Source organism: Phaeoacremonium minimum, assembly GCF_000392275.1.
Source record: "Phaeoacremonium minimum UCRPA7 unplaced genomic scaffold PA7_03_scaffold_585, whole genome shotgun sequence".
Lineage (NCBI taxonomy): Eukaryota > Fungi > Ascomycota > Sordariomycetes > Togniniales > Togniniaceae > Phaeoacremonium > Phaeoacremonium minimum.
Window position 1 is genome coordinate 11,908 of NW_006921487.1, and position 12,143 is coordinate 24,050.

Here is a 12,143-nt window from a genome sequence, read left to right on the forward strand (position 1 = left end):
GCGGCACGGCGGAGCAGAAGAAGCGACGGAGTAGCGGAGTGAGTAGTAAGGCTAGCAGTCTGCTGGCTAGTGCTAAGAACACCCTGAACTTCGCGCAGGTTGGCCGCGGTAGCAACGATATTGCCTCCGCCCTGAATCAGACACCTCTACAGAAGCTGGGCAAGCAGGACCCCTCGCTTGCCGTGCCCCAGGGCCAGCACAACAATGCCGCCGGAGAGTCATTGCCCGGCCCGAGATCTACGTTCCGTGTGGGTGTGTGGGAGGACAGGAATAAGAAGTGCCGAAGAACCATGGAGGACACCCATGCCTTCTTGTACAACTTCCTGCAGACCCCGGCACCGGCACTGGTCACAGAGGCAAGCAGTCAAAAGTCTCTAAAGTCTACAGACGAGAGCGGCGATGGCCAGTCTACCACATCCGCCCAGGACATGATTGAAACCGACAATGGATACTTTGCCATCTTCGACGGACATGCCGGCACGTTTGCCGCAGACTGGTGCGGAAAGAAGCTTCATCTCATCTTGGAGGAAATCGTTAGGAAAAACCCGAATGCCCCGATACCTGAGCTCCTGGACCAAACCTTCACAACAGTTGATACACAGCTGGAGAAGCTGCCTCTAAAGAACAGTGGTTGCACGGCGGCTATAGCTGTGCTACGTTGGGAAGATAGAGTTCCTAGTACCGCCTCTGCAACCGGGTCCCAATCAATCGCGCCAGCGGTGTCCGCCGCGGCCAAAGTTACAGACGACGGAGCAAAGCCTGAAGAGGGCAAATCGGAAACCAGCTTAGAAAAGCAGACCCCCGAGGCTGCCCATGCCAGGCTAAAGGGCGCGGCGACGAGGCAGCGCGTCCTGTATACCGCGAATGTGGGCGATGCCCGTATCATTCTCTGCCGTTCCGGAAAGGCTCTCCGCTTGTCGTACGATCACAAGGGAAGCGACGAAAATGAAGGAAAGCGGATCGCAAATGCTGGCGGCTTGATTCTGAACAATCGAGTCAATGGTGTATTGGCTGTCACAAGAGCCCTTGGCGACACGTACATGAAGGACCTTGTTACCGGTCACCCATACACGACAGAAACCGTCATCCAGCCTGACCAGGATGAGTTCATCATCATCGCCTGCGATGGAGTGAGTCCCTCTGCTTATTCTATACCTGCTTTTGCTAACAGTTGCTCTAGTTGTGGGACGTTTGCTCTGACCAAGAAGCCGTTGACCTCGTTCGGAATGTCCAAGAGCCAGTGTCTGCTGCCAAGCTCCTAGTCGACCACGCGCTGTCCCGTTTCAGTACTGACAACCTATCTTGTATGCTTGTCCGCTTCAACAAGGACGCTCTACTGGAGAACCAGAACAACAAAGACAACCCGATTGGGGTAGAAGGAGACCAGTCCATCGTCCCAGGCAAGGTCAGCGAGGCCGAGAAGATTGTGAGCACCACGAAGCAAAAGATCACGGAGGGCATCGCCCCTGCGGTCGGAGTGTCTGCGAGCAACAGCGGCCGCGGCCACGACCCCGTGCCTCTCGAGGACGGCGACAACTCGTTCACCCCGACTGCTATTGAGGGCCCTGTGGAGGAGGAGCCCGCGCAGATCGACAATGATGACTCCCCAGAGGTTGTGGGTACTGCCGATGCGCCGCCTGTGATAGAACTAGAACAGCCGCCGCCGCCTAAGAATCCCCCTTCGGATTCTTGACCCTAAAATCTATTGGCCGCTTGTCGCTTTTCTACCTTGATGGCACAGGTCATCAGCTGTGGCTGACGGACTCGATCTGCTGCAGGAGTGAAGACAACACACAGAAGCTTCGATCCGTTGAAGGACCGCGAGTTTTGGACTGAGCATATCAGCCTCCGCAATATTTGTCATATTGGTCACTGGACCGGCTAGGGAGGCGCTCCATGTAACGAGGTGCTTTGAGGGAGTCAAGACGTATGCATATGCTCATGCTTGCAGGGTTGCTATGGGGCGCGTGTGAGCAGAGTGTTTGTGGGCATGGTAGTTTCTAAGATGTTGGTACCAAGGGAAAGGGGAAAGGGAGAAAGAAGGGGAGCGGGTTTTGTTTTTTTCTGTCAATTGTTTTCTCTGTCTTCCAAGCTTCCCCATTTGCTGCTCCTCGTATGGCAAAACACGAACCGAATCGAACCGAACCGAACGAAAGAACGAACGAACGTATCCCTGTAACATGTAGTTTATGCTGTTATGCCTCCAGGTCGCCTGTGAACCTCGCCTCGCCTCGCCTCACCTCACCAAAGGGGGAGAGGAAGGGGGGTTTGCGATCATGATGGAAGGAAGAAAATAACCTATTGTAGCTTGTTACGAGCAACAAGATGTCGGGGTTCTTACAATATCTTTTTTGCCAATGGGATTGTCTCACCGCTCATGATCTAGACGGCTGCTTGTCTTTGTGTGTAATGTGTGGTGTGTGGTGTGAGGTGAAGTGTTGTTGTAGGTTGAGTGAAAAGATGCCATCTGCACATCCCCCGGCTTGGGCTTTGGACTGAGTCGTTAGTCGGTAGGTAAGGTTACCTAGGTAGGTCGGGGAGCGGGAGCTGCCGAATCTGCCTACCCATGGGCCGGTTTCACTCGACGAGAGCTGATCCGGGGGGGCTACCTTAAATCCGTAGGTTGATTGTGAGAGAGCCGTCCCAAATTCGGTCTGTCGAGTCTCGAATTGGCGCGAAAGCTAAATATTCATACTGCAGTAGATCATCACGTTTGGCGCCATAGTCGCCGCCGCGGAGGCGTTTCTTTCATTTCCTCCCGCGCCTTTATTCAAGGATTGCGAGCCGTGCGGTTCTCGGGAAACCTGGGATGGGTTGGATATTTGATATATTGCTATTGCGCGGGACGGACTTGCCCATGAATCCGTCTACCTCGCTCAGCCGATATTGAATGTCTATAGTCCATACATCTGTCGTCCCCAGCTACGTTGACCTGGGCATGATGCTTCCAGCTCGGATCCAGAGACACAAAGTGTTGAAGATCTGTCCGCCCGAGGACAGCACACGTGGGATGCACGTCCCCTGAAGAAGGAGCGGCACATCGGATCAGGGAAACACCTTGTCGACGGCATGCCTGGGCAGCCTGGCCGGTGTTTGTGGTGGCGCACGGGTCATCCTGCAAGCCCGCTTTGCGCGTGCTGAGGTGCCTGGCCTGGGCGGGAGAGAGAAATATCGCGCTGCTGCGGTGAAGGGTGCATTTCCGATTCGTCGCTCTCTTGTACGCACTCTGCGGCGAGATGGCATCACTTGTGGGCTGGGCTGCGCGGCGCGGCCTGGTATCTATCTACCTGCAGGCTATCTGTTCAGTCTACTTGTTGACTATATAGGTACGGTACCGCTCGTGATGCTTGGGGTGATCCCACGCACACCCACCCTAGACGCAGAGAGGTGAGCTCTCGTGAGGGGCAAAGAGGTCAAAGCGGGATGCGATGCGATGACTGACTGGCAGAGACCGGCTCAGGGCCGTGAGGTCGCATCGAGAGGTTGCGTGTTCTATGCGCTCTTATTCTTGTAGTGGCTGTTGACTATGCCATGCTGGAAAGTGTTGTGTCTCTTCTAACGGTGTTTGCTTGGAGATGTAGGCCTTTCATTTTGCAGATCCGGATATTGCGACGGCTTGGTTCAACGTCCCCAATCTATTGCCACCTTATCGTAGCTCGGCCGTTGATGATCGACTGCGCAGGACGGCAATCACGGGCGGGCGAACCAGTTTAAGGTGGCTAGTTAGTTAGATAGCTCAGGCTTGTCTTGTCATCTGGTCTCTTCACAGTTACAGTCGATGTCTAGAGGGTGACATGGCGTTGTCTATATGAGTTTGGCATTCCACATCTCGGAACAGGTTTTGATATTGGACGCCTCGATTCAATGTTTCGACGCAAGCCAGCTGCCACCACATGGCTTATCAAATGGAACTCCCGCATCGATTCACCTACCTGGGAACGCCTCTTCCCCCGCGCCACTCGCCCATCAAGTGGTTCCTAACGGGGAGAGGGAGGCAGGCAAGCAGGCAGGGGTGCGTGCGCGCTGCGCAGAAGGACCTGCAGGAAACATGAAGGGTTCGACGCACTGATTGGCGATGCAGGAGATTTTGAATGCAGGTCTAAGAGCGGATTAGTGGCCCCTGAGACGAACGGTGGGCACTTGGGATTGGGCTCGCGCCGAAAGGAAAGAAGCAATAGGTAGACTGTCATAATCGATGCATCTGTTTCAAGAGACGCGACGCGCATGGGATATAAATGATATAAAATGATATTCCAGGGGGACAATTGAGAGATGAGAAGCCCGGACTAGTACAATAGGAGCGTAGTGAGGAGGCATTTCATGTCCCCATTCCCACACTCTACCGGTATTCTATATGCTCTCTTCAGAGTCGCCCGAACCACTTCCCCTTGCCCCCGTTGCCTCTCATCCCCCATTTCGGGTCGCTTGTCAGGGGTCCCCCCTGTGAATGCATCTCCAAAAGCGGACCTAAAAAATAAAACATCCAAGGGAGTGCAGAGCATAGCGCACGGCAGCGCCAGGCCGTTTCGCTCTCTCTGTCCCCCTTCCCATCCAAATCCCTCCCTCGAAAAGCGAAGAGAAGAGAGAGGCCGCTCTGTTCTTCTGCTGGCTTCTGCTTGCTTGCTGGCTTGCTTGCTTAATTCTTGTCTTTCGTTATCCCATTTACAGTATCACCGCCTCTGTCAGCTTCTCTTACTAGTTCTCACGCGTATCGGCTGAGCTATTGCCCATCTTACCTGACTTCACATCTAGCTGGAAAGGCGAAGCTTTGTTTCCTATCTGTCAAAAGCACTCAGCAGCACTCTTTCTCGAAGGTCGAGCTAGAGCACCACCCCCCATCTCATCTTGCGCTTCTCCACTCGCCCACGGTGCTGTCTTCCGTGTTTTAGATTTGCCCGTACAATTGGATTGGATTGGATTGGAGCCAGCCCAGACCAGTCCTGTCCAGTCCAAGCCAGTTATCCATTATCCGTGCTCCTCTCGTCTCACCTGCCGACCGAAACACCCACAAGCACACAAGCACACAAGCACACAACCCCAGAGCCGCCGAATTTCTCGAGCTGTCTGTTTCGAACTTTGTCCGACCCTCCCTTCGAACACGCACGATAACCTCCCGTCCGTTTCCTATCGCCGTCTCCTCCCAAGATACCATTCCATGTGGTTGCGACCGCTGCGAGCCGCGCCCTCGCCTGTGACTCGGTACATGCCGTTTCGTTTCGCTCAGCCTTATTACCCCTGAATATCGTTTTTTTACTGGGGCCGCGAGCGACAGCAACAACCACCACCACCACCAACATCTCACTGCAGCAACAGCCCGTTTCGAGAATCTCGTCCAGAAAAAAGAGACGCCGCGACGGATCTGAACCACCGCATCTCTCTGGACTCGCCATTCGAGCTCCACGCGTCATTTGGAGATGTCGCTGAATGGATTGGACGATCCCAAGGTCAAGGAAGCGCATGAGACTGCCGTAGCGGAGCCCGGAGGATGGTATGTTCATGCTCATTCTAGCTCCCATCTCGTCCTTCCCCCGAATCCCCCCCAATTAAGCTTCTACGCGCCGTGGTTCGCAACGCCCCTTCCCGGGACAGGCACGGGAACTCCCCCGTTGACCGGTTTCCAATTTGAGAGCTCCCATGTTCTCTTGTCATTCCGTTCCGCTTGCATTTACCTTCGAAACCCTAACGGGGCTAACGTGAGCTCTTCTCTCGCCAAATAGGTTCCTCCTCAAATATGCCAGTCGCGATGAGGTTGAGTTGCTAGGTCGCGGGAATGGGGGCATCGTCGAGGTCCGCAACAACATCTCACAATACGAGGATACCTCTCCCTTGTACGGATTCTTGAGATACAGGAGGAGGAATGTCCTCATCAAATACCTGCCAGAAGATTGCTCCAGATTAGTTCAAGGTATGTGCTGACCGCGTGCTGTTCCTTCGTGGTGGCTCCTACGCCTCAAAACTCAAGGGGCTTTATGGTTGGATCACCGTCGGGAAAATTCAGGGACTAACTTCGTGACCGAAACTATGCAGCTCGAGTAACTGTCCACTTCAACTCGGTGTGCGAACGCTTCGCTCCCTATGACACCACATTCTCGATCGCGACGGCAAAGGAGCTGAAGGATACGAAGCTGTCTGCTGCATGCTCGCTGCACACAGCATCCGGGTCCACATCGTCCTCGACAAGCTCCCTGCGGCGGAGGAGATTGATGGAAATAGCAGAAGAGGAAGAGGAAGAACAGAGAGCCAAGCGACAGTCGGTTGTGAAAGAGGAAGACTCGCGGCCCGCGACCGCAGGCGTCCCCAGCGAGAGCGGGTTGCCCACTTCACCACCCGTCGCGCTGAATGCAGACCTAGCCGCCTCACCAGAACAGTCGCAGTTTGCTAGCACGACAGAACCGCCCTCTTTCACGGGCGTTCCTCGTCCGGCATCGCCAGCCAAGTCGTTTGACCAAGATACGGCCCAGCGCTACTCATTCCAATCTGGCAGACCTGACTTGTATAGCTACTCATCATACACCTATGGCAAACCGAGGGTAAAGCTTGGCCCGAGACCCTCTCTGGATGCCAGCGGCAGGCCGAAAACAGCTGGCGGGTACCGGCCTGTCTCAACCATTCCTGCAGGTCTCAAGCTCTCAAAGGGTTCAAAAAGGGGGAAGTCACAGGACAAGGGCCAGGACACTTCAGATTCTACTATAAAAGAGGCGCCGGAGATCACATTTCTGGCAACCTCGATACCTATCCCAGAAAACCTTCCGCTTGTGCAAGACACTGGACCGATCAGGCCACATACCAGCGGCGGCAGCGGAAGGCCAGCGACCAGCTCAGGAGTGTCGATCAAGTCCGCCATGGCATCGATTGCGCCACCGACAAAGCAGAATACCATAACACCCGAGAAGGCTCGTCTGATGAAGGCAATGCAACTAAGAGAGAAGAAGAAGAAGCAGAGCCTTCAGCCCGCGCTTCCATCTCCACCTGCGACCGTGTCCGAAGTTTCTAGCATACGGGAAGAGCCTGTTCCAGCTGAGGTCATTCCAGAAGAGACTGAGGACAATGAATCTCAAGACCTTCCATCTATGCTTCAGGTTGACAGGTTGTCCATGTCAAAGGCGGACTCAGGTATTGATGTTGCTTCGTCAATACATAACGACCATGTATCTGTGGATTCTCAGCTAGACTCGCATCCTGCATCACCCATCGGCGCCTCTTCCGAGATTGGCGACTCAACCAAGGCTTCTTCATTATCGGAGTCGACGGATGAGACGGTGCATGTGAATGAGGAAAAGCCGGTGCCCCAGGACGACGACGAGGAACCGGAAGCAGATGTTAATGAAAAAATCACCGGAGACGACAACGAAATCAACGAGGAAGATACTCCCATTGCCGAGGTCCAGGACGTAGAAGAGACCATTGAAACACACGAGGTCCCGGCGGAAGAGAAGGTTGAGGAGGAAGTTGAAAACGACGAGCCGACTGTCGAAACAGAAGTCTTGCCTGTTGAGACTGAACAAAAGTTACCAGAACCGAGTCCTGTTCTCCCAATCTCAAAATTCGCTGCCAGGGCCCAGGACTTGCCAGAAGTTATGGAGTCAATTGAACGGGACCCCGAGGTATCGGAACCTACTCACGTTTCTGACCTGAAGCAAGATGATGTAAAGAGCGCCTCGCCCGTCTCACCGCAGTTCAAGCTACCGAAGTCCAAGTTCTCCACTCAGGACATGACTTCCATCGCGAGTCCTGCAGTTCCCGCTATTGTGACACCTCCCGAGGAGGCCAACGAGGAGGCGGCACCGGAGCACGTTATCGTCGCAAAGGCTTCTATTGATGTCGAGACAGCTTCCATTGACAGCAAACGCTCTAAGCGGAGGGCTCTCGTGGAACCGATTAAGACAAATCTGGAACTTCCCGAGAGGGACAATGGTCTCTCAGATGACGATGACTTGATGGACGAACTACAAGATGCGGTAGTAGAAGAGGCGAAGCCGATAGCCGTGTCAAAATCACCAATCAGCCCAGTGTTCGCCTCAAGTCCTCCGAAGCAGACACCAAGAATCGTGCGCACGGTGTCGAATCCGATCAGAGGTCCTCTTCTGGCACCTGGCGATGTGTCCACAAGCTCAGCCAGGTCGCTCTCAGGTGGCGCGGCCTTCTTGCACAAGCTCACGCAACAGCAGTCTTCAAGTCATCTAGCGCCCAAGACTGGCAAGATTGGATCCAACATTTCACAACGGATCAAGGCACTTGAAATGCTGTCAGTCAGTAGCGGCGCCCCTACTGAAGGAGTACCTAAGGAAAGGCCGTCTTCTGCTTTCTTCTCTGTTCGCAGAGGCAGCGTTCGCGATCCTGCACGCTCCCCGTCTGTTGCAGAGCGCGCCAATTCTCTGACCAGGGGAGGCTTAACTCCTTCTCCACCACGGTCAAGGGAAACATCCCCTGAAGAGAATAAGGCTCCTTCTCGAGAGCGGTCTGCGTCTGTGGCTAGTCGGTTGTCTATGTTCGAAGGAGGGAATGCACCGCGTGGTAGGCCTGATTCGGTCCAGGTCACCGCGCGCATTATCCGTGACCCAAGCCAACCCTTCCCCAAGACACCGGAGCTGCGGACGGATTCGACGGAGTACACTCCGGTGGAATTCAGACAATCCACACTGATTGTGGATCTCCAAAAATCTGCCCCGTCTCTGGCGCCTTCCCCTGCGCCTGCCGTTCTGGCTGAGCCTCCTCAGGAGCCTCGTCCGTCTATCCAGGAACGGCGATTGTCGAAAGACAAGAAGCGACGGTCTCAGTCAGAGGACCGCACAGAAGATAAGCTAGAGGGTAATCGTCCACGACGCCGGTCTTCCTTGTCTATTGTTAAGGACTTCATTAAGGAGCGCCGGGGATCGTTGATTGGCAAGTCGCCTTCCACTGACAACCTCAACCTTACGTCTCCTGCTCTGTCAACACCAGGAACCGGGAGGTCGCCCTCTCGGCCTCCATCAGTACACACGAACACGGGCTTCACTGGGCGGTTGAGCATCAGCAGCCGACGATCATCGATCAGCCGGGATAACGTGATCACCCCTCCCACACCTGGCAATCCCCTCTCTCCCTCTTTGATGACGGAGACGAGCGGATCTGGTGATGAGAAGCAGTCTGATAGGAAATCCATCAGCGGTAGCTCCACTAAGGATGGGAAGAGCCGCGCCAGTCGCTTCATGCGGCGCCTCTCGAGCTCGCTGAGCTCGGGCCGGAACAAGCTGCCACCCTCTATCTCTCCGACCGTTACTGAGGAAGACGCTGCCGAGGTCGAGGCCAGCATTGGCGTCCCACCATCGCGCGGCAGCATTAACCCCAACGTCCCGAGCATCGTTGCATACTTGGGAGATGTGAATGTTCAGTTCCCGGACAACCTCCTCTGGAAGCGACGGACAATGTGCTTGGACTCGCAGGGGTTCCTCATCCTCAGCGCCGTCCAGGGCGTCACGGCCACTACGACAGCAGCGGCTATGGGCCGCGAGAAGCAGGCTGGTGCGATCAAACGCTACCATCTCAGTGACTTCCGTCAGCCATACACGCCGGAGATGGAAGTGCAGGAACTGCCCAACAGTGTGTGCTTGGATTTCGTAGACGGGTCTGGCTTGCAAATTGCTTGTGAGGACCGTGCCGGGCAGCTGAACGTTCTGCATAGTAAGTTGTTCTTTGCTGAAGATGAAAGGGAAGGGTTTACTGACAGCATGTAGTTCTTCAAGATGCGCATCAGAATCACACGTCTTTCGGCCTTTAAGGGCCACACCACTTGGCATCATCAGCCCGGCGTACTGGTTACATGTTCTCGCCATTCTTCTCCACGAGCCCAGCTTCATCCGGTGCCTCAGCACGAGGTTCTTCTATGTCTACCATACCATATCATACCCCACCAAAATTTCCAACAACACTTGACGAGTCTGACGACCTCCCATTTTGTTCCCTTGCTTGCTGTCGCCGAACTCATTCTTTTTCTCTTGAGTTTTCGGGGACGCTATTCTTTTTCTCTCCAAATTGTTATATTCTCGCCCTGGAAAGAGAAAAGCTGGCTTGCTGCTTCACGGCTGAAACCTGACCACCACTGATATGATACCACCACTACCACCACCACCGATCATGCGAGAGGGGGGGATTCTGACATTCTTGTTGTTATGTCCTTTGTTTTCCTGTCCTACCTACACTACCATCCGTTCCATTCGATTCGATTCATAGCAGAGCAGAGGAGAGGCGTTGAGATTCTTTTTTTTGCTTCGGTGTAGTCTTCTGAGAGGCTAAGGCTCAAGTTGCCTGATGAGCATTGTGAAGATCTGTGGAGAAAGTGAAAGATAGTAAGGGGGGAGGAGGTAGTAAGATGAGATACATGCGATGCATGCATATCTTGTAGTATGTACAAAAGATGGGAGCATTCTGAGCTGTTGATGATATTGTTGTCGTTGTTGGTTGTACATACTTCACATATATATATCCCGAGAAAGAACCGTAGCAGGACGAGTGGAGGGGAGAGAGCCTTGTGCGTGGGATAATAGAACGCCCTCGAGGCGCTTTTGAGAACATGAGATCTCTTGATATGATGGTGATAGAGGTGTCGTTCCTTCCTGTATAACGGAGCTAGATCGTAGTCTGCCTGTGTGGTAGACACGGCAAGGCGATCTCGGAACAGGCTGTGGAATGGCCTGACACGGTTTCTTTTTCCCAGCCTATCCCTGTGTCGGTCATCGAATTTTCCACAACATGCATTATCGATCCGACTAAGAGACACTGTTTGACTGAAGGACTGGCTCACCCATTGCCAAACAGTGACATCGATATCTGTATTCGACATTCACAATCCATAATCGACCTCTGGTTGTATATAGTCGGTCTCAGCTTATAAAGCATATCGTACGATGTAATCGGCTGTCAGAACGTGATTGTGTGCATCGCTTTTGGCAACAGCCAGGTGTACACAATTATGAAGTCCAACCTCCTTAGTAGGGCTATTGAAGTTCTATGAAGAAGCCTATCCATATGACAATACAGAAGACTTATTTGTGTACATCATGTGGGTATTAGTGTCAGAAAAGAACAGGTACAACACCGTCGTAAGGACCTCATTGTAAACATGTGAATATCGCCCTTGTCCATCCGTCCAGGGTCAACGCTCTCAACGCAAATCACGTTTTGCAACGCAACAGCAATTTAACGATTGTAGCTCGGCCCCCCCAGGCTGCAGCGGAGAGAGCAGATTCTCCCTGCCCATTCCTGCTCCTGAGATGGACATCAGCCCCGGCACTTACAAGTGCAGCCACAATTTCCTCGGAGCCTTTTGATACTGCTAGGTGGAGAGGACTATCGCCGCACTTGTTGATAGTATTCACACTGGCTCCGGCATTGATAAGCTTGGTTACACATTCCCTCGAGCCTAGCCTAATTGCTGAATGGAGAAGGCTATCACCATACCTATCTACTGTTGTATCAGCATCACGAAGCAGAGTCGCTGCCTCTAGGTTGGCACACTTCAATGCTAGGTGGATAGGTCTCTCGTCATCTTGATTTGTAAGACTCGCCGATGCTCCAGTCCTCAAGAGTTGAGTCAAAGCCTCCATAAAGCTGTATTTGACTGCCGAATGGAGAGGACTATTTCCGTCTCTATCAGTAATGTTCGTCAATGCCCCAGCTTTCAGAAGCTCGGTTACGGCCTCTATGGAGCGATGTTCGACAGCTAAGTGAAGAGGACTCTTGCCACGGTAATCAAGAATGTTTGGTGACAGCTTGGCACCTAGAAGTTTAGTCAAAAGGTTAATAAAGCCATTCTTAACTGCCAAGTGGACTAGACTCCTGCCCTTGCTGTCGATGAAATTTATATTGGCACCACTATTGATGAGACTCATAGTAACATCAAGAGAGTTTCTTTTAACTGCTAAGAGAAGTGGACTCTCGCCCTTCTTGTTCGTGATATTCGCATTGGCACCAGAATTGATGAGGCTAGTGACAATGTCCTGAAAGTCTCTTTCGACTGCCAAGTAAAGAAGACTCCTGCCCTCCTCATCAGTGAAGTCTAGATTAGCACCAGCCTCGATGAGGCTAGTGACAATATCTTGATAGTTTCTTTCAACTGCCAAGTAGAGCAGACTCCTGCCACTCATGTCAATGAAGTTTACGTCGGC

General features: G+C 53.2%; 1 protein-coding gene across 1 annotated transcript; it reads left to right on the plus strand.

The window, feature by feature from the left end:
* Window positions 1-6,902: 6,902 nt before the first annotated feature.
* UCRPA7_8319 (putative gpi-anchored cell surface glyco protein) lies at window positions 6,903-9,713 on the plus strand (the record flags this gene model as incomplete). The annotated part of the gene is made up of 1 exon (XM_007920841.1): window positions 6,903-9,713. The coding sequence occupies one exon, from the start codon at window positions 6,903-6,905 to the stop codon at window positions 9,711-9,713; it is 2,811 nt and encodes a 936-aa protein (XP_007919032.1).
* Between the last annotated feature and the right edge of the window lie 2,430 nt (window positions 9,714-12,143).